The 22078-nt window shown below is 43.4% G+C and overlaps 1 protein-coding gene across 1 annotated transcript in view; it reads left to right on the plus strand.

Annotated features, from left to right (window-relative positions):
* The window catches only part of CACNA2D4 (calcium voltage-gated channel auxiliary subunit alpha2delta 4), a 414350-nt gene extending 395690 nt beyond the window's left edge, over window positions 1-18660 (plus strand). The window contains exon 40 of the mRNA XM_082253648.1: window positions 18245-18660. Within this exon, the coding sequence (XP_082109774.1) occupies window positions 18245-18331 (87 nt within the window). The 3' untranslated portion in view covers window positions 18332-18660. The remainder of the gene's footprint in view (window positions 1-18244) is intronic.
* The last annotated feature ends 3418 nt before the right edge of the window (window positions 18661-22078 follow it).

A 22078-nucleotide genomic window follows, 5' to 3' on the forward strand; every position in this document is an offset into this window, starting at 1 on the left:
GCTTTGCCTTGGACTTGGGAGAAATGAAAGGAATTCTTCCTAGCTTCAGGGCTAGGAGGCTTCCCAGATAGAGATTGTAATTTTTTTTCTTGCACCAGTGGGTACTTTTTACTACAGTGACCTTGACTAAGCCCAGGGATTCACTTAAAAGGCATTTCCTATTGAAGAACATGCGCCAGAAGCATTTCTTGCTCTGATGCGCCACAGACCAACATTTGAGCCAAAAGGTGACATGTGTGCGTACTGAAGGGAGGCCCATTTTGGATATTTGTCATATAGTATCCGCTAACCTGTCTACACAATAGAGTAGGGGTACAGGGTTGAGTTTCAATGGCTTGAGAACAGAAGTATCCATCAGGACAGATCCAGGATTCGGAGACATACCCTTGGACTAGACAGCTAGGGTGTGGCAGCTGGACATGGCTGCAATGGTAAGTTACAGAGCAGGACCTGTGAGAGAAAATAAGGCCTTAGGGCTCTTTCACACACTCCGTCCGCTGGACGGAGTCCGTTTTTCTCAGCGGGGGATCGAGCCGCCGATCCCCCGCTGAGCAGCAGGAGGACAGCTGTGTCTCCGTGCTGTGTGCGGAGACACAGCTGACAGTTCCCCATGCATCTCTATGGGGGAAATCGGATGTCAACGGACCGTCAGTCCGTTCTCACCCGATCCCATCCGATCCGATCCGCTGGACGGATGGAAAATAGGGTTTCCATCCGTCCAGATTTGACGGGTCGGATGTCAGCGAACATGTCTCCGCTGACATCCGATGCCCCATAGGAATGCATGGGGGGACCGTTCAGATCCGCCAAAAAAATGGACAGGCGGATCTGAACGGTCCGCCTGTGTGAAAGGGGCCTTAGAAGTGGCTTCCAGACTTTAGTGCACCTGTTCTTAAAACACAGGGATGCCCTCATCAGGAACAGTTAGAGTCTTATTAGGACAAGAAAAAGCTGGGTCCACAACGGGAACCTCTCCTTCATAGGGTATTGCTGTACGAGAAAAACATTAAGGAGAAGTAAAGACCTTGTCTGGGTTAAGCCATCACTATACTGTACAGGCTAGTTGCATTAGGGAATGTTTTATCAGGCTGAAGGCTTTGTAAGGAACCTAGGCTAATAACCTTAGGCGTAGCTGACGCAGAGAGCTCCAGGTCCAGGAGCGTCCAGACTAAGTCAATAAGGATGTTATCCCTAAGTTATGGAATTATGTCTGCAGATTGAGTTGACACTTGTACCAGTTCCTCAAATAGGGAAGTGGTACACTCATTTATTATGCAAACAAATGGCAACCATCCCAGCCTAAAACTAGCAATTGCAGCAAGGAGCACATGGAAAGGCAGCGCACATCAAGAATAAACAAAAATTCCCAGTTCACTTACCAGCTAGCTTGCATTGCAAACAAAGCAAATTGACCCTGTCTAACAGTTTACATGAAAGAAAAGGGGTTTAGTCGCACACATTTGCAAACATATATGTAAGCTGTAGTGCCATGTCAAGGCACACCCGGTTTACTGTGGTCCTAACTCTATAAATTTGAGAATCTCCTAAATAGGAGCACATACAGTGGATAAAAAAAAGTCTACACCCCCTGGTAAAATGTCAGGTTTCTGAGATGTAAAAAAATTAGACAAAGATAAATCTTTTCAGAACTTTTTCCACCTCTAGTGTGACCTGTAAACCGTACAATTCAATTAAAAAAAAAACTGAATTTTTTTTTTTGGGGGGGGGGGGGGGGGAGTGAAAAAAATAAATAAGTGGGTGTGCATACCCTCCTATAACTGGGGATGTATCTGTGTTAAGAATTAAGCAATCACATTCAAACTCATGTTAAATAGGAGTCAGTAAACACCTGCCATCCTATAAAGTGCTTCAGATTAACCCCAAACAAAGTTCAGCTGATCATGACATTTTCTTAGTTGCATCCTACAGCAAAAGCCATGGTCTTCAGAGAGCTTCCAAAGTATCTCATTGTTAAAATGTATCAGTCAGGAGAAGGGTACAAAAAAACATTTCCAAGGCATTAAATATACCATGGAACACAGTCAAGACAGTCATCATCAAGTGGAGAAAATATGGCACAAAAGTGACATTACCAAGAATTGGACGTCCCTCCAAAATTGATGAAAAGAGAAGAAAACTGGTCAGGGAGGCTGCCAAGAGGCCTACTCCTACAACAACAATAAAGGAGCTGCAGGAATACCTGGAAAGTACTGGTTGTGTGGTACATGTAACAGCATTCTACCGTATTCTTCATGTCTGGGCTATGGGGTAGAGTGGCAAGACAGAAGCCTTTTCTTACAAAGAAAAACATCCAAGCCCGGCAAAAACGCATCTGAAGTCTCCCAAAAAGGTGGGAAAATGTGTTATGGTCTGATGAAACCAAGGAGGTAAGTGGCGCTGCCAAAACTAAACAACAGGGAAAAGAAGAAGTACTAAAATGTCCACAGTGTAGAGAACCAATTCAAAGTACAAATATTAAAATGACCTTCAGGTGGCATACATAATCAAATAGTCAGTACAATGCACATACAGTCACTGTAGCACTTTATAATTACACGTTTTGTTGCACTTTTCATGGTACACCAATTAGATTGAGTCTGACAATTATTCTACCACTGAGATTTCTAGTCACTTGTATGCACTTTATATTACCAGTATAATTGCTTTTTATCAGTTATTTATTCTGCATATTATGTACTGACTATTTGATTATGTATGCCACCGGAAGGTCATTTTAATATTTGTACTTTGAATTGGTTCTCTACACTGTGGACATTTTAGTACTTCTTCTTTTCCCTGTTGTTTAGTTTTGGCAGCACCACTTACCTCCTTGTTGTATCTATAGCTTTACTGTACATTCTGTGAACAGTTAAGTGGTAGGCTGCAGCCAATTTTTATATCAAATCCTATCCCAAGCGCGGATTTTTCCCTTTTCTTTCCCTGATGAAACCCAGATTGAACTTTTTGGCTATAATTCCAAAATATATATTTAAAGCAAAAACAACGCAAAAACAACACTGCACATCACAAAACAACACCATACCCACAGTGAAGCATTGTGGTGGCAGCATCATAATTTTGGGCTGTTTTTCTTTAACTGGAACAGGGGCCTTAGTCAAGGTAGAGGGAATTATGAACAGTTCTAAATACCAGTCAATATTGGCACAAAACCTGCATGCTTCTGCTAGAAAGGAACTTCAACTTTCAGCATGACAAGGACCCAAAGCATACATCCAAATCTACAAAGGAATGGCTTCATCAGAAGAAGATTAAAGTTTTGGAATATCCCAGCCAGAGCCCAGACCTGAATCTGATTGAAAATCTGTGGGGTGATCTGAAGAGTGCTGTGCACAGGAGATGCCCTCACAATCTGACAGATTTTGAGTGTTTTTGCAAAGAAGAGTGTGCAAATATTGCCAAGTCAAGATGTGCCATGCTGATAGACTCATACCCAAAAAGTGCTGTAAAAAAATCAAATGGTGCTTCAACAAGCTTAAGGGTGTGCACAGTTTTCTTTTGTACAGTTTATATGTCACATTAAAGGTGGAAAAAGTTCTGAAATGATTTACCTTTGTCCCACTTTTTTACATCAGACACCTGACATTTTAACAGGGGTGTGTAGACTTTTTATATCCATTATATATATAGCAGTTGGATAGATTAAGGGCAGGGGTGCCTGGATGGAGCCCCTCTCTCTTTAAAGGTATAGGGATACACAGGACACCCAGCGACCAAACCCCTTGTTTTTAACTTGAACAGTTAGGCCTCATGCACGCAGGGCATTAGACAAAACGAGCTGCAGAGCCACTGCTAATGCCAGGAAAAAGCAGCTGTAAAAACGTGCTTTTAGTAGCTTTTTCCATTGGCGTCAATGCACGTTTAGCCACGATAGCTTTTAGCAGCGTTTTTCTGCCTTTATTCAAAATCAATAGTTGCCTATGAGCCATCTTTGATACGGCTTTCAGCCCATTGATTTAAATAGACGTCGCATCCAAGTGGGATCAGGATGATCTTGAGGGGGAACTCCACGCCAAAATGGGAAAAGAAAAAAAAGAAAAACGGCATGGGGTACCCCCCAGGTTCCAAACCAGGCCCTTCGGGTCTGGAATAGATTTTGAGGGTAGTCTCACGCAAAAAAAGCGGCGTGGGAAAGGGGAGGGGATGAGCGAGCGGCCCCCTTCTGGACCATACCAGGCCACACACCCTCAACATGGGGGGGGGTGCTTTGGAGCAGGTCATCGTCATCTGTCGATGCGTGACAACACGCCCCCATGACTATATAAGAAGCTGCAAAAAGCGGAGCTGGCATAATCACTGGAGACTTCGTCGGAGGAGGCTCGGAGGAAGACGACTGGAGAAAGAAGACCGGAGGAAGATTTTTAATAAAGGACTTCTCAAAACAGTCTCTTGTCATTATAAACACTACACTGTACCCCTACCCATTCACCCCAAAAAGGCAATATACCCCATACTCATTCACATAGGGAGGGGGTCCAGACCCCCACAACCACCACCCAGGGTTGTCGGGAAGAGGCCCTTGTCCTCATCAAGCTTTGGGGTGGGGGGGGGGGTGCAGGTCTTCTTGCTCCAAAGCACCAACCCCCCCCCATGTTGAGGGTGTGTGGCCTGGTATGCTCCAGGATGGGGTGGGGCCACTCGTTCATCCCCTCCCCTTTCCTGACCTGCCGGACTGCATGCTCGGAAGGGTCTGGTATGGATTTTGGGGGGGACCCCACGCTGTTTTGCATCCTGATTCAACTTGGATGCAACTTTCCTTCAAAGCAATGGGCTCCCATAGGAAACCATTGATTTTCACATAAAAAGAAAAAAAAAAACGTGTAACGTGGCTTAACGCTGTATAAGCAACGTTATGCAGCCTTTAGCAGCGTCAGACGTTTTACAGCTCTAACGCTGGTCCTCAGAACACACTGGCCCTGGGTTTGTTTTGCAGCTTGAAAACGCCTATGCCACTTACAGCTGCAAAATGTCTGTGTGTACATGAGGCCATAAGATAACATGGAGGGACATTTTTAAGTCGCAAAACAAAAACGGCCGACGCTGCTAAAAGCAGCTGAAAAAACGCCCTGTGTGCATGAGGCCTTAGACAGGGTCAGTTTGGTTTGTTGCAGGCTAGTAACATAGAAACATAGAATGTGTCGGCAGATAAGAACCATTTGGCCCATCTAGTCTGCCCAATATATCTGAATCCTATGCCTATCCTATGTCCCTGGCCTATGTCCCTGGCCCTATCTTGTATGAAGGATAGCCTTATGCCTATCCCATGCATGCTTAAACTCCTCCTATGTCCCTGGCCCTATCTTGTATGAAGGATAGCCTTATGCCTATCCCATGCATGCTTAAACTCCTTCACTGTATTTGCAGCTACCACTTCTGCAGGAAGGTTATTCCATGCATCCACTACTCTCTCAGTAAAGTAATACTTCCTCATATTACTTTTAAACCTTTGCCCCTCTAATTTAAAACAGTGTCCTCTTGTGGTAGTTTTTCTTCTTTTAAATATGCTCTCCTCCTTTACCGAGTTGATTCCCTTTATGTATTTAAAAGTTTCTATCATATCCCCTCTGTCTCTTCTTTCTTCCAAGCTATACATGTTAAGGTCCTTTAACCTTTCCTGGTAAGTTTTTTCCTGCAATCCATGTACTAGTTTAGTAGCTCTTCTCTGGACTCTCTCTAGAGTATCTATATCCTTCTGGAGATATGGCCTCCAGTACTGCGCACAATACTCCAAGTGAGGTCTCACCAGTGTTCTGTACAGCGGCATAAGCTCTTTCTACTGCTTATACCTCTCCCTATACATCCAAGCATTCTGCTGGCATTTCGTACTGCTCTATTACATTGTCTTCCCACCTTTAAGTCTTCTGAAATAATTACTCCTAAATCCCTTTCCTCAGATACTGAGGTCAGGACTGTGTCAAATATTCTATATTCTGCCCTTGAGTTTTTACGCCCCAGGTGCATTATCTTGCACTTATCCACATTAAATTTCAGTTGCCAGAGTTCTGACCATTCTTCTAGTTTTCCTAAATCCTTTTCCATTTGGCGTTTCCCTCCAGGAACATCAACCCTGTTACATATCTTTGTGTCATCAGTAAAAAGACAAACCTTACCATCGAGGCCTTTTGCAATATCACTTATGAAGATATTAAACAAAATTGGTCCCAGTACAGATCCCTGAGGTACCCCACTGGTAACATGACCTTGTTCTGAATGTTCTCCATTGACTACAACCCTTTGTTGTCTGTCACTCAGCCACTGCGTAATCCACTCAACAATATGGGAGTCCATGCTCAATGACTGCAGTTTATTGATAAGTCTTCTATGTGGGACAGTGTCAAAAGCCTTACTAAAATCTAGATATGCAATGTCTACTGCACCTCCACCGTCTATTATTTTAGTCACCCAGTCAAAAAAATCTATAAGATTTGTTTGACATGATCTCCCTGAAGTAAACCCATGTTGTTTTTCATCTTGCAATCCATGGGATTTAAGATGTTCCACAATCCTATCCTTTAATAGGGTTTCCATTAATTTGCCTACTATTGATGTCAGACTCACTGGTCTATAGTTGCTCGATTCCTCCCTACTACCTTTCTTGTGAATGGGCACGACATTTGCCAATTTCCAATCTTCCGGGACGACTCCTGTTACTAATGATTGGTTAAATAAATCTTTTAATGGTTTTGCCAGCTCACCACTAAGCTCTTTTAATAATTTTGGGTGTATCTCATCAGGACCCTGTGACTTATTTGTCTTCACTTTAGACAGCAATCTTAGAACCTCTTCCTCTGTAAAGACACATGCATCAAATGATTCATTAGTCATCCTTTCGAGTGGAGGTCCTTCTCCTTCTTTTTCTTCTGTAAAAACTGAACAGAAGTATTCATTAAGGCAGTCGGCTAGCCCTTTATTCTCTTCTACATACCTTCCGTCCTTTGTTTTTAATTTAGTTATTCCTTGTTTTAATTTCCTTTTTTCATTTATATATCTGAAGAATGTCTTATCCCCCTTTTTCATAGACTGAGCTAGTTTTTCTTCTGCCTGCGCTTTAGAAGTTCTTATAACTTGCTTGGCCTCTTTCTGCCTAATCTTGTAGATTTCCTTATCTTCATTGCTCTGGGTTTTTTTATAATTACAAAATGCTAGCTTTTTATTTTAAATGATTTAGGCCACTTCTGCTGAGTACCACAGTGGTCTCTTCCTTTTTTTGCTTTTACTGACAAGTCTAATGCAATTTTCTGTTGCCTTCAATAATGCACCTTTTAAGTAGTCCCATTTCTCCTGGACTCCATGTAATCCGTTCCAGTCTGATAAGGACTCATTTATGACTAATTTCATTTTTGAAAAGTCTGTTTTTCTAAAATCTAAAACTTTTGTTTTTGTGTGGTGTGACTCTTTCACAGTTCTTATATTAAACCACACTGACTGGTGATCACTAGATCCCAAGGTTTCGCCTACAATGACATCATATACCGAATCCCCATTTGTGAATACCAAATCCAAAATGGCCTCCCTCCGGGTTGGCTCCTCAACCACTTGTTGCAGAGACAACCCCAGTAGGGAATTTAGAATATCTGTACTCCTGGTAGAACTTGCTATTTTGGTTTTCCAGTTTATATCTGGAAGATTGAAATCTCCCATAATGATAACTTCTCCTTTCATTGTCATTTTAGCTATTTCTTCAACTAGTAGATCATCTAGTTCTTTGACTTGACCAGGTGGTCTATATATCACACCTACACGAGTTACTGCATGATTAGCAAACTGCAACGTAACCCAAACTGACTCTATGTTGGCCTCACCAACTTGTATTAGGTTAGATTTAATGCTATCTTTCACATACAGGGCCACTCCTCCTCCTTTCTTGCCTTCTCTGTCTCTTCTGTATAAAGAGTACCCTGGTATGGTCATGTCCCAGTCATTTCTTTCATTAAACCATGTCTCCGTAACAGCCACTAAATCTACATTCTCAGATGCTATTATTGACCCAAGTTCATTGATTTTTTTACCTAAACTGCGAGCATTTGTGGACAGGACTCTGAGCTTATCATTTCTTAACCTCTGTGCTTCTGACCTGTTCTGGCATTGTTTCGGGGGGCAATTGGACTCTTGTATTTCCACTCTTTCCACTAGTAAGTGAGCTGGGAATTTTTGTTTGCTTTTGATGCGTGTTGCCCTTCCATGTGCTTCTTGATGCAAATGCTAGTTATAGTTTGGGGTGGCTGCCCTTTGTTTGCATAATTTATGAATTGGTGCAGGCATGCACGGGATACCTTCAGCTGCCATTGTGGGGTGCCTTTGCTGGGTGTCACATGTATCCCTCTACCTTTAAGGAGGGATGAGTTCCCTCCAGTCATACCTGCCCTTAATCTATCCAACTGCAATATATGTGTTCCAATTTGGGAGACTCTCAAAATTATGGAGTTAAGACTGCAGTAAACTGGGGTGCCTTGACATGGCCACCGCAGCTTACACATATGTTTATGAAGGTGTGCGACTAAACTCCTTGTTTTTAACATGAACTGTTAGACAGGGTGAATTCAGTTTGTTGTAGGCTAGAGGGAGCTGAGAATTTTTGTTTGTTTTTGACACTGCTCCTCATCCCTTGCGGACTACAAAAGTAACTGCAGACCCAGGAAAATTAGAAGCTGGAAGAGAAGGCATGGAAAGAAGCTTGTGGCTCCTGCACTCTGACAGCGTAACGCGCTATTGATGTCAGTCCCTAATGGAGAACACTGTAAACCGCCTCCCTGGACCTGTAAAGTATGCTTCGGCATAACACGTTGCATGCCTGTACATAGGCAAGCACCTTCAGCAGGGTTCAGGGCTAGATCAAAAAAGGAATTTTGATTAAAAAAAAAAGAAATCAGAAAAGGTTTTTCTGCTCATAGAAGAGAGAATACATCTGTTCTCTGAGGACATTAGCAGAAAACTAAGGCAGACTGAGAGAGGTAGGGGCCATACTGGGCTGTCCTACAGAATTGTTTTGCCAGTCTCCAATCTCCAGAAGGCAGTAGCATAACCCAATGTACCTGAATTGCTTATCCTCATCCTCATTTTCTTAATGTAGGATTAGGAAAAATTAATTTATAGGATTTCAAGAATTTGTGCTAAAAACAGAGGTTTTAGCTGCATACATTTGCGAAAATATATGTGGAAGCCATACCAGGTCGTCAAGTCTCCTCTTTGTAGTGTGGTCTCATGGTGGTTCCAAGGTGCAGAAACACACCAGAAGCCCAGTCCAACACAGCGGTAGCTAAAGTCCCCCAGTATGTCTCTGCACCAAATCCAGCACGCTATACAAAAATGTCATCCGCACTCATCAACCTGTAACATATGTTTTAAAGTAAAATGTACACGAAAAGACCATTCTCAGAAGAAACACAATACAATTATTTGCCACCACTACACAGTGGAGCCTTGATGAGGCAGCCTGGAGTCCACATATACACTCTATTACCAAAAGTATTGTATAAACTTAATGGCATCCCAGTCTTAGTCTGTAGGGTTCAATATGGAGTTGGCTCACCCCTTGCAGCTATAACAGCTTCAACTCTTCTGGGAAGGCTGTCCACAAGGTTTAGGAGTGTGTCTATGGGAATGTTTGACCATTCTTCCAGAGGTGCATTTATGAGGTCAGGCACTGATGTTGGAGAGAAGGCCTGGCTCGCAGTCTTCGCTCTAATTAATCCCAAAGGTGTTTAATCGGGTTGAAGTCAGGACTGTGTGCAGACCAATCAAGTTTCTACACCCCAAACTCGCTTATTCATGTCTTTATGGAGCTTGCTTTGTGTACTGGTCCAAATCATTAGCTGGAGGGGGGATCATGGTGTGTGTGGTAGTTTTCTCAGGGGTTGGGCTTGGCCCCTTAGTTCCAGTGAAGGGAACTCTTAAGGCATCAGCATACCAAGACATTTTGGACAATTTCATGCTCTAACTTTGTGGGAACAGCTTGGGGTTGGCCCCTTCCTGTTCTAACATGACTGCGCACTAGGGATCAACCGATTATTGAGGGCCGATATGCACTTTCCCCGATATATGTGAATCGGCCCCGGAGGTTACTGATATTGCCGTGACGTCATTGCGTATGTTGCGCTACACGCCTCCATGCACTGGGACAGCTTCTGCCTTCTTAGGCCGCCTCCCTCAGCCTCGTCTGGAGTCAGGGAGTCTTGGGACAGTGAGTGTACAGTGCAGTGTACAGTGCACACAGTGTGTTTAACACAGCCGCCATACATGCCCGGTGCCAGCCAGCTAGCCACTCACACACCCACAGGCCTGTACCAGCCAGCTACAGGCCCTGGGTCTGTACCAGCCAGCCAGCCACCCACCACAGTGTGCCAGCCAGCCAGCCACCACAGGGTGCCAGCCAGCCACCCACCAAAGTGTGACAGCCAGCCAGCCACCAAAGGGTGCCAGCCAGCCACCCACCACAGGGTGCCAGCCAGCCACCACAGGGAGCCAGCCAGCCACCCACCCACCACAGGGTGACAGCCAGCCACCCACCAAAGTGTGATAGCCAGCCACCAAAGGGTGCCAGCCAGCCACCTACCACAGGGTGCCAGCCAGCCACCCACCAAAGGGTGCCAGCCAGCCACCCACCACAGGGTGCCAGCCAGCCAGACAGTAACAGATTTGTGTAGATAATTGTGTTTATTTTGCAGAACTTTAAATGTTCAAAATATCGGCTGATATCGATATGCAATGGCCAAAATATCGGTAATGAAAAAATTATATTGGTCGATCCCTACTGCACACCAGTGCACAAAGCAAGGCAGGTGTCCCAATATTTTTGGTAATGTAGTGTATTTGCAGATTCATGCAACTAGAATCTTTGTTTAATGCCAATTGTTAAAACGGTATTTTTTTTTTTTGGCTAGCTGGTAGCGGTTTTGTGTTTGGTCTGGAAGTGCACAACTCTAAAATTTCTTTGTATGCTGTAATATTAACAGTACCTCTCCCCTGAACTCAATCCAATAATTTTGAGGGCTGTTCACATACATGGAGATCAGGCATTCGCAAGATTGGGAGTTTTTGCTTTGCTAAAATTTCTGCAAAATCGGAAACTTCTTCATAATTTGCCCATTAGGCAATATGAATTGGAATCAACTTGGAAAGCAAAGTTAGAGACACATATAAGGGTGTAGTGGGCTTTGAATGGGTTGTAAGGCTCCCTTCAACTATCCCGGACTGATTCTTATGTAAAAAAAAAAAAAAAAAAAAGTATATACTATATTGTCAAAAGTATTGGAACACCTGCCTTTACACGCACATCATTTTTAATGGCCTCCCAGTCTAAAGCCTTGTACACACGATCAGATTACCAGACAAATTTTCATCCGTTTTTTGTTGCATGCTAGTCTCATATCTATATAAAGTGAAGAAGTTACTCAACATATAAAAATTCTTGTTCGACAGAATTCAACTTCAGGAGTGGTCATGTGGTGAATTGTTTTTTTTTTTTGTATGTCTTCTTTTGTTTCCGAGCATGTGTAGTCTTGCGCCTATGATTTTATTCGGACGAAAACTGTATTAATTAAAACGAAAATTGAACGTTTGTGCAGGTTATAACATTTTTATCGTATGTGAACACTTCAGTTTTTGTCCTCAGAAAATTCGGAATCGGCTGTCGAAAACACCATACTAATGATCCGGAAATCGGCAGATCATTCATCGGACAAAATTTAACTTCCGATTTTCTTATCTTGTGCTGGGCCTTTAGTCTGTAGTGTTCAATATTGAGTTGGCCCACCCTTAGCAGCTATAAACGCTTCAACTCTTCTGGGAAGGCTGTCCACAGGGTTTAGGAGTGTGTCTATGGAAATGTTTGACCATTCTTCCAGAAGCGCATTTATGAGGTCAGGCACTGATGTTGGATGACAAGGCCTTGCTCGCAGTCTCCGCTCCAATTAATTCCGAAGGTATTTTCTGACGCCAGCATGGCAGCAAACATATGCTATAGCTCTGTCCCATATATACACCCACAGGACTTGTTTAAATCTATAAAAGTCTGACTGAGAGAAACCTCACCTATTCTCCTTTTTGTCCTCAAGATATACACCCGCAAGACTGTGATGTTGCGATAAAGTCACTACCTGCTGACTGTGTCGGCATCCGTCTGGGTTCAGCATCTCCCAGGTGCAGTCCCATGTCTTAGGTTGCTAACTGCTAAATGCACCAACAAGGTGGGGAGCCCCTTCTGGTTGTCTTTTAGGAGTTCTCCAACTAGAGACAGCAGAACCTCATGTGGTGCACCTGCGATGGTGTTTGGCTACTGGAGTCCATGATGTATGTGTCTCTCTACCCACCTGTGCTGAATCCTGATGCTGGTATGTGCTATTCCTTTTTGTTTTCCTCCCTTGCCTAACTTCATTAGGCTTAAAATTTGATTGCTTGTTGTTCTGTGCTGCCTACACACCACAAGATTAGTTCTGATCCCAGGCACTATTATTGGTGAAATGTGTTTTATGATCACAAAACAAAGACACAAGTTCACCACAAAGATTTCAGTTCATAATTCACAACTCATACTGCACATATTCCATTAGATGGGGTAAGAGTTTCCTTTCACATCTGATTAAAAAGATCACTCCACACACTGTACAATTTCCACATGATAATATTCTCACAATGTGCTGGTTCTAATAAGATTTTTTTTTCTTTTGTCTGCATTTGTTTCCTTTCATCTGTGGCTTTTCCTTTGACCAATGTGCATGTGTGCACAACATGGTCCAGGTTTTGTGGCTGTTTCTGGTCTGAGGGCTGGCTTTGGCCCCCATACATGTACTTGTACACAGGGCCTCGTGTGGCAGCCATCTTTGCTGTGGCATGTATAGGCTCACGCATGCGTGAGGTGGTTTTTGCACAGGAAACATCTTATGGGGGGGAGGGAGGTGATTCATGTCTATAATTGGTTTGCTTCTTTCTACGAGTCTCCTTTTTCTTTCTGTGCAGTGCTGACATCCTACTCCAAAAGGAACTTTGTGCAAGCTTTGTCACTTACCAGGGATCATCAGTCTGGTAAGTGAGGAAAAAGAGTGCCTTTCCATGAGCGTGGCCTTCTAATGCAACTTTCCCGCTCTTGCTTAAGTTTAAGCTAAAAGAGGAATGTCATGTGTGGACAGCGGCTCATCCATACCCCGCAGGTCTCGCCCAGGAGGTGCAGAAAGTTACCAGTGAGTGTCAGCATTACTCCTCCCCTAAGTGCTAATAGCGACAAAAGGGTAAGAAGTGGCGCAGAGCTATTACCAGACTAAAAGGTCTGTGGATATTGCCGCTAAGACCTCTCTAAGGACAAAGAATGCTGTAAGCCAGCAAGTGATGGCCGCTCATGGGCAAGTAGTGAGTCTCTGAGTTCTCCAATCACTTATGCCAGCGGACTCAAGGACGCAGCCCTGCAGATGATTTCAGGGCATCACAATTATCCCTTCTAAACAAGGAGGTCCCAAGCCCATTACAGCCAACTTTGTTCCCTGCTCTTAGGGCATCTTTATCCAAGCCATTTTACCCGTGCCTTACACCTGGCTACACCAGAGGTAGAAGAGGGTCGGTCGTCCTCCTTGAGGAGGTTAAGCTGGTTTTGAGTGTCTCTTGGGTCCAGTCATTCATTAGGGCAGTTAAACAGGCCTGCAATGGGATGACCCAGATCAGTGCCTTTCAAGTCATTACATCACGTTTTCAAAACATGTCCTTCCATACTCCCCCAATTAATGGAAAGGGGAGGAGGCCGATTCAAGGGGAGTTTCAGTAGTGATATGAAGTTTTACAGAAGTAAGCAGCGGCAAAATTTGACCCTACTCCAGAGGTAAGTGCCAGTTCTCTGCTCAAAAGAATGGCACTGCATTGAGCTAATGCACTTAACACGCATTGCAGTAGCACACACTTTACAGCACTGCACCCTACTGCAAAGGCATGGACTCTACCATTATGCATTGTGTCAGAAAAGTTATTCTTCCCAGGAAAGATTCAGTTTCCGTTGGCTGTATCTACGATCAATTAATTTTTAAGAGATTCATGTCAATGTGCAGGGGGTGCTTGTAAGCCAGTGATCACTTTACTTTGTTGCAAGCACAACACAGGTGGGACCCAGAGTGGATGTCTCCATCACCCATGAATCACTGAAAGAGCAGCTTATTAGTGCTCTTAGTGAGCGTAAGTGATCGGCAGATTTTGTGGATGATGGAGTAGCATTTGTTGTTATCAATGTTCCCCTAAGGAAGTGCTGCATTCAGCATCAATGAAGGGGGCTTTAAAGCCCAGTCCTTGGTCAACAAACCCATCCTCAAACAGGGTGGTCGTAAGTGCCTGTATGATGACAATTTTCCCTGAGACTAGAAGTTTTGACTATTTCAAGAGACTCACTGCTGCTCAATCCTGGTTGTCCTCAGTTTGCTGTGCAGAAGGATGGTGCTCGCAGTCAGCTCTTGATTGCCGTAAAACAGTGTTTACATTTCATAGAGCGGCACACAACCTTTAATGTCGAAAGCTTTTTATTGGCCATGATTAAAAGTCATATGTACATCCCAATGCTAAGCGCTATTTTAGGAGCAATCGGTGGTTAGTGAGAAAGTCGAAGCTCCGATGAGTTCTTTCTGATAGATTAGTCCACTCTACATTCCAGAACTCTGCTTTTGCCAGAATGGAAAACTTCAAGAGGCAATAGAAGGTTGTGTGAGGGCACCTTTCTGAAGGGACGCACAGCCATGGTCCTTTTCAATCCCTTCATCATCCCCTACAGGAGTCTGTGGGAGACCCCCCCCCCCCCCCCCAGGCTAGTTTGGTGGGGACTAGGGTGTGTGCACAAATGATAAAACCCATTTTTTGTGATCCAGGGGTGCCATCTACAGTAAAACTGTTACTTTTGGTGCTTCAGATATCAACCTCCAGAACATTTCTTCATCCTGACCAGAATAGCACATTCCTCTCTGATAACATCAGTATAAAATGACTACAATGGGGAATTATTCTATGTCATCCCTCAGTGCTATTTACAGGCTTTTATTCTCCTGTGTCTCATACAAAGAAGACCAGTGTTTAATTTAAAGAAACCAAGACTCGGCGTGAGATTTCAGTTCATGGGTCTTCCTTTCAGGGCCCTCCACCTCACTGATGACCTTTATGGAGGTTCTAACCTCTGTGTAGGCCATCTGAGGAATTGGGGGTGCTTCAAATTCACCATTACTTGGATGGTATTCTACTGTTGGCTCAGAGTCCAGATGACCCACTAGTCCAAAAGGGGATTCTTCTGGCCAGCCTGAGAAGTTTTGGCTGGATAGAAGGTGTCAACCCAGTTGAAGCAGACCTGACTAGTCATGAATATGGAGCCCCAGTTCAATTCTCACGCAAGCACTTTTTCTCCTCCTTCTTTGAATGAGGCAAGCAGTTGTCAACTTCCCAATGCAGGGGTCTCTTGGAAACGATGATGTCTTGCATCCCTATACTGCCCTGGGCACACTGGATTTTTCTGGATGTCCAATTAATTTTCTTTTTGCAACGCAAAGGGCAGCCGATTCAAAGTGCTTCTTCCCAGAGTTCGAGCCTCTGGTGATGAGTATCTCAAGGAACCCTCACTTGTTTGGTAGGTTCATCATCCGGGACCATTGTCACCACTGATGCTAGTACTTGGCTCCCAATGAATGGGTCTTTAATCAGAAGATCTTGCCCATATCACTTAGGTATGGGGCCACCCTCAGCTGAGTTTGTTTGCATCAACATCCATTCACAAGGTACCTCTCTTCCTACCCTCACCTGCTGGTGGAGGAAGTGGATGCCCTCACTCACCCAAGAAATAGTCACCTAGCAGATGCCTTTCCTCTACTGCCTTTGGTCATGAAATTCCAGGGGAAGACTTTTGTCTGAGAGTCTCACTATGATAGCAAGCATACTGATTGGCCCGCAGGCCTTGGTTTACCCTTACCATCTAATCTAGGCAGGACTAACACCTGTCCCATGATGGCCTGTAAATAGAGCGGGAAGGAGTGGCGAACTTGGGCCATTTTCTGGAAGTGGTTAAATCCTGACAAGGTTCCAGAAAAGACGTTAACAAATCTATTTACTACAAAGTCTGGAACAGGTTCACAGCCTGAGCAGAATTTTGATCCTTGCAACCTGGAGATTGCTATAATTTCCTCAAATGGTTCTAGATTTGCTGCTCAGCCTAGTCCTGTAAGTGCTCACATTTCAGCTTTCATCAGGGAAAATGGGCATTTGAGTTGCCAGAGGAATGCTTCATGAGGTCGGTCCTAAGACTTTGCCCTGAGAAGGAATAGCGTTCCCTATTAGGTTTTTACTCTGGTCCTGGTTTTCTTGCCAGGACTCTGTTTGCATAAGAAGGCAGTCCTCAGTGGGACATCACTTGAGAGGCAGTGTCCCTCGCTAACTTCAAGGGGCAAAGTATTGGCTCTGCAAGCACCTGGAGCTACAGTCCTACATCCCTATTCTTTCCAGACAAGTTGGGGCCTGTGATTGTCGAGCACCTTTGCTCCCAAGGTGGCTTCTCTTTTCATCAGTGACGTTTCTATCCTTTCCAGCAGAGACAGTACCTAACCTACACTGAATGCACCAATTGTCTAAAATGCCTACCTTTAAGCAGCTTACTAGGTAAAATCCTAAAGAAGACTATTTGTGTTTCCATCAGGCAAGTTCTGAGGTGGAACCTACAGCAAAACCTTGTCATGTTGGAGAGTCAAGCTCATCCAAAAAACTTACAGTGCAGCCAGGCAAGAGCCTCCAAAAGCGATACAGGTTTATTCAGCTAGTTAAATTTTTACATCTTTAAATTTGGGCATTTGCCTATAGAGACCTCTGCAAAGCAGCAAGATGGTTGGCGTAGTGCACTTACCTACGGCACTAGAGGAAGATCCAGGGGCTTATACATCAATGGACTTCAAAGGAATGATGGTCCAGGCTTCCATGTCCATTGTAATGAAGTTTGATTATACATTTTAGCCCTCCCTGTTTAGCTCACTATCCTATGTATACTGCCATGTTGGCTTCAGGAAAATCGTATCAAATACCGTAATTTTCCTTCCCGGACGCCAATCCATGGCAGCATACGAACCCTCACTTTTTTGATCTTGATATTTTTACAGAGAATGGGGGAGGTTGCTCTCAGTCAGATTTTTATAGATTTAAACAGGTCCGGTGGGTGGCTGTAGGGGTGGAGCTGTATCATATGTATGCTGCCATGGATTGGCGTCCGGAAAGGAAAATTATAGTAAGTATTTGATGCAATTTTCCATTTTTATCGGGTGGAGGTCAGGACTCTGTGTGCAGGTCAGTAAAGTTCCTCCACCCTAAACTTGCTCATCCATGTGTTTAAGGACCTTGCGCAAATACTAGGATGCCATTAATGTTCATGTGCATGTAAAGGCAGGTGTCCCAATACTTTTGGTAATTTAGTGTATGTCTAGAACTCCCCCTTTCTTAACCTTTCGTATCTGGGTCAGTTGAGGTCAGCAGAACACCATCTTCCTAGCTTTTAAAGGGGAACATTTTTTTGTAAGCCAACATCACAATATAGTGGCGGTAAGTGAATAAAAATAAGCCAATTTAAACAAAATTAGATTTAAAAAAAAAAAAATAGCAGTCAAAAATATTGTATTTTTTTCAAAATTGTGGTTCTTTTTTGTTTATAGAGCAAAAAGAAAAAAACACAGAGGTACATAAATACCACCAAAAGAAAGCTCTATTTGTAGGAAAAAGAACATCAATTTTATTTGGGTACAGCGTCGCACGACCAGGCAATTGTCAGTTAAAGCAACGCAGAGCCGTATCGCAAAAAATGGCCTGGTCATTAAGGGGGTAAAACCTTCCAAAGCTGAAGTGGCTTATAAATTTTTTTTATCAACTTAGGTCAATATGTATTCAAGTAGATATTTTTGGTAAAAAAAAATTCTGATACGCGCAGATTAATTGGTTTGCGCAAAAGTTATAGCGTCTACAAACTATGGGATAACCCGTCAGATTTTTATTTCACCATCTGTGTCCCATTGCGGAGATTTATCGTTACTTCCTGTCCTATAGCCAAACAGGAAGTGAGAGGACATCCCTTAAAATTAAGGGAATTTTACAGACATTTCTGAGCATATTTATAAAACTGTGCATCTTCCAGGTGTGTTTTTAAATGACAGTAATTAATTCACCTCCCGTAAAGGTTTGAGAAAAGTCACATTCCTTGCTTTATACATTTGCCCCTCTGTGTCACACTGCTGATTCTCTATTGCAGGAAAACGCACAGGACTGCGGCAGAGGCTCCACGCTGACATCCTCACTTATGCTGCTTCTCATATCTCTTGCCATCTCATTGCGGTGAACCGACAACACCATGTTTGACGCTCCTGGACAATCTATGGTCCCAGGTGTCCTCTATATTGTCCCCCCACTCTCGCATCACACTTGTAACTGCAAAGCAGAGAGGAGAGTTATCTATGCAACATAAGCGACATCCTGGGGACAGCAAGACCCACTGGAGGATCCTCATTATCTTCACCATTCAGAAAACTGCAACTTTTCAGGTGGAAAATTGGGAGCCATAGGTAACTTACAGAGTTCAAACATTTATGCTTTTATTTCAATTATTCAGCAAGACATTTTGATTAGGGTCAGATTTACTCACCCACTGCAACATTTATCTGGTATTGAATACTTGAAACTTTCTGGCATGTCCCCATTTATTTAAAAGAACACTGGAAAATTTGAAGGCAACCAGACATCGCAAGCTGTGTAGGAGGGAAAGGCTCTAGCAGCGGGTATCTTTAGTTTTGTAAGATCTAGAGGGAGAAATCGGTGTTGGTCTGTGCTTGCACCAAGATCCTTACAGACTTCCCGCAAGGACCAGTGGATGAAGTGGGTAAAATTACCAACATTACTGACTATGCTAGAGATTTTTTAAAATGTTTCACAAACCCAAGTCTACCAATAAGTTAATTCTTTCCACTCTCCATCTTCTTCAGGAGATTGTTTTATTTCTATATTTCTATAATCTGCAAGATTTCCAGCAAATAAATTGATTTTTTTGTCTATTCATTTGTCTCTTTGTAAGCATTAAATGGGGGGTAAAGTAATACAATTAACAGTTGGTAATAAAAGTAAAAAAAACAAAAATGTAATCCCATTAATACTTAAGCCCCAACATTTGCATAGTACACCCCTCACCTTTTTGTAAATATTTTATTATATCTTTTCATGTGACAACACTGAAGAAATGACACTTTGCTACAATGTAAAGTAGTGAGTGTACAGCTTGTATAACTGTAAATTTGCTGTCCCCTCAAAATAACACAACGCACAGCCATTACAACAGTGAGTACACCCCCTAGTGAAAATATCCAAATTGGGCCAAAAGAGTCAATATTTTGCGTGACCACCATTATTTTCCAGCACTGCCTTAACCCTCTTGGGCATGGAGTTCACCAGAGCTTCACAGGTTGCCACTGGAGTCCTCTTCCACTCCTATATGAAGACATCACGGAGCTGGTGGATGTTAGAGACCTTGCGCTCCTCCACCTTCCATTTGAGGATGCCCCACAGATGCTCAATAGGGTTTAGGTCTGGAGACATGCTTGGCCAGTCCATCACCTTTACCCTCAGCTTCTTTAGCAAGGCAGTGGTCGTCTTGGAGGTGTGTTTGGGGTCTTTATCATGTTGGAATACTGCCCTGCGGCCCAGTCTCTGAAGGGAGGAGATCATGCTCTGCTTCAGTATGTCACAGTACGTGTTGGCATTCATGGTTCCCTCAAACTGTAGCTCCCCAGTGCCGACAGCACTCATGCAGCCCCAGACCATGACACTCCAGGCACCATGCTTGACTGTAGGCAAGACACACTTGTCTTTGTACTCCTCACCTGGTTGCCGCCACACATGCTTGACACCATCTGAACCAAACAAGTTTATCTTGGTCTCTTCAGACCACAGGACATGGTTCCAGTAATCCATGTCCTTAAGCCCCGTACACACGATCAGATTATCGAACGATCTGTCTTCTGTTTTTTGTGGCATGCTAGTCTGATGTGGAAAGTGAAGAGGTTATTTTCATACAAATTTTCCCGTACGACAGAATTCTACTTTAGAAGTGATGTCATGTGTTGGATTGATTTGTATGTATTCTTTCGTCTCTGAGCATACCTAGTCTTGCTCATAAGATTTTTCCCCGTCGAAATCTGTACTAATGGGCCATACACACTATAAGATTTTCTGAAGACTTTTCCTTCAGACTTACCAAAATCATATATGAGGTCAAACCTAAACACTTTCATTTTGTATGCAATCTGGCAGGCCCTTGCACTACATAGAAAAGGTAAATCTGAAGAAAAAAAGTCTTCAGAAAATCTTAGTGTGTATGGCCCTTAATGAGACGAAAATCGGACGTGTGTCGACGGAGGACAAAAATTTTATAGCCTGCGCATCAAGATTTTGTCAGCCGAAAAGTCGGAGTCGGCTGTGGAAAGCACCATACTAACAATCCGAAAATCGGTAGATCGGTCGTCAGACAAAATTTCCCTTTCCGAATTTCTTATCCTGTGTACGGGCCTTTAGTCTGCTTGTCTTCAGCAAACTTTTTGCAGGTTTTCTTGTGCATCATCTTTAGAAGAGGCTTCCTTCTGGGACAACAGCCATGCAGACCAGTTTAATGCAGTGTGCGGCATATGGTCTGAGCACTGACAAGCTGACCCCCACCCCTTCAACCTCTGCAGCAACGCTGGCAGCACTCATACATCTATTCCCCAAAGACAACCTCTGGCTATGACACTGAGCACATGCACTCAAATTCTTTGTTCAACCATGGCGAGGCCTGTTCTGAGTAGACCTGTCCTGTTAAACCGCTGTATGGTCTTGGTCACCATGCTGCAGCTCAGTTTCAGGGTCTTGGCAATCTTCTTATAGCCTAGGCTATCTTTATGTAGAGCAGGAATCCTCAAACTACGGCCGTCCAGCTGTTGCAGAACTATACATCCCATGAGGCATTAAAAATCTCTGACATTCACAGACATGACTAAGCATAATGGGAATTGTAATTCCTGAACAACTGGAGAGCCATAGTTTGAAGACCCCTGATGTAGAGCAACAATACTTTTTTTCAGATCTGCAGCGTTCTTGGCCATGAAGTGCCATGTTGAACTTCCAGTGACCAGTATGAGAGAGAGCGCAATAACACCAAATTTAACACTCCTGCTCCCCATTCACACCTGAGACCTTTTAACACTAACGAGTCCCATAACACCAGGGAGGGAAAATGGCTATTTGGGCCCAATTTGGACATTTTCACTTAGGGGTGTACTCACTTTTGTTGCCTGTGGTTTAGACATTAATGGCTGTGTTTGAAGTTATTTTGAGGGGACAGCAAATTTACACAGTTATACAAGCTGTACACTCACTACTTTTCATTGTAGCAAAGTGTCATTTCTTCAGTGTTGTCACATGAAAAGATAAAATAAAATATTTACAAAAACGTGAGGGGTGTACTCACTTTTGTGGAGATACTGTATATTATGGACAGTTATGGAACTGTGTAGCCTCCTAAACTAGGTGTGCTGCCATTTTAGGCTCAAAGAGGTTGGAAATAAACAAGGATATTTTTCTGGATTAGAGGACAGGAAGTGAAAAGTACACCATCCTTCCATGACATTTTCATGTTAACACCGTAAAAAAAAAAAAAAATGTAACTGTCTTCAGGAACAGACTTAAAGTAGAACTATAGACGGAACTCGCCACCCCCCCCCCCCCCACTCCCATTTTGGGATAGAGTTAAGCCTCGTACACACGTGTCGAAAATCGGCAGCGAATTTTCGTCCGATGACCGATCTGCCGATTTTCGGCTTGTTTGTATGATGCTTCCGACAACCAACTCCGACTTTTCGGCTGAAAACAATCTGGTGTGCAGGCTATAAAATTTTTGTCCGCCGTCAAAACACGGCCGATTTTCGTGCAGTCAGTACAGATTTCGACAGGGAAAAATCTTATGAGCAAGTCTGGGCATGCTCAGAGAAGAAAGAATACAAAGAAAGCAAACCAACACATGACATCACTTCTGAAGTCGATTTTTGTTGGGCGAGAAAATTCG

Source organism: Pelophylax lessonae, assembly GCF_965119305.1.
Source record: "Pelophylax lessonae genome assembly, chromosome: 4".
NCBI lineage: Eukaryota > Metazoa > Chordata > Amphibia > Anura > Ranidae > Pelophylax > Pelophylax lessonae.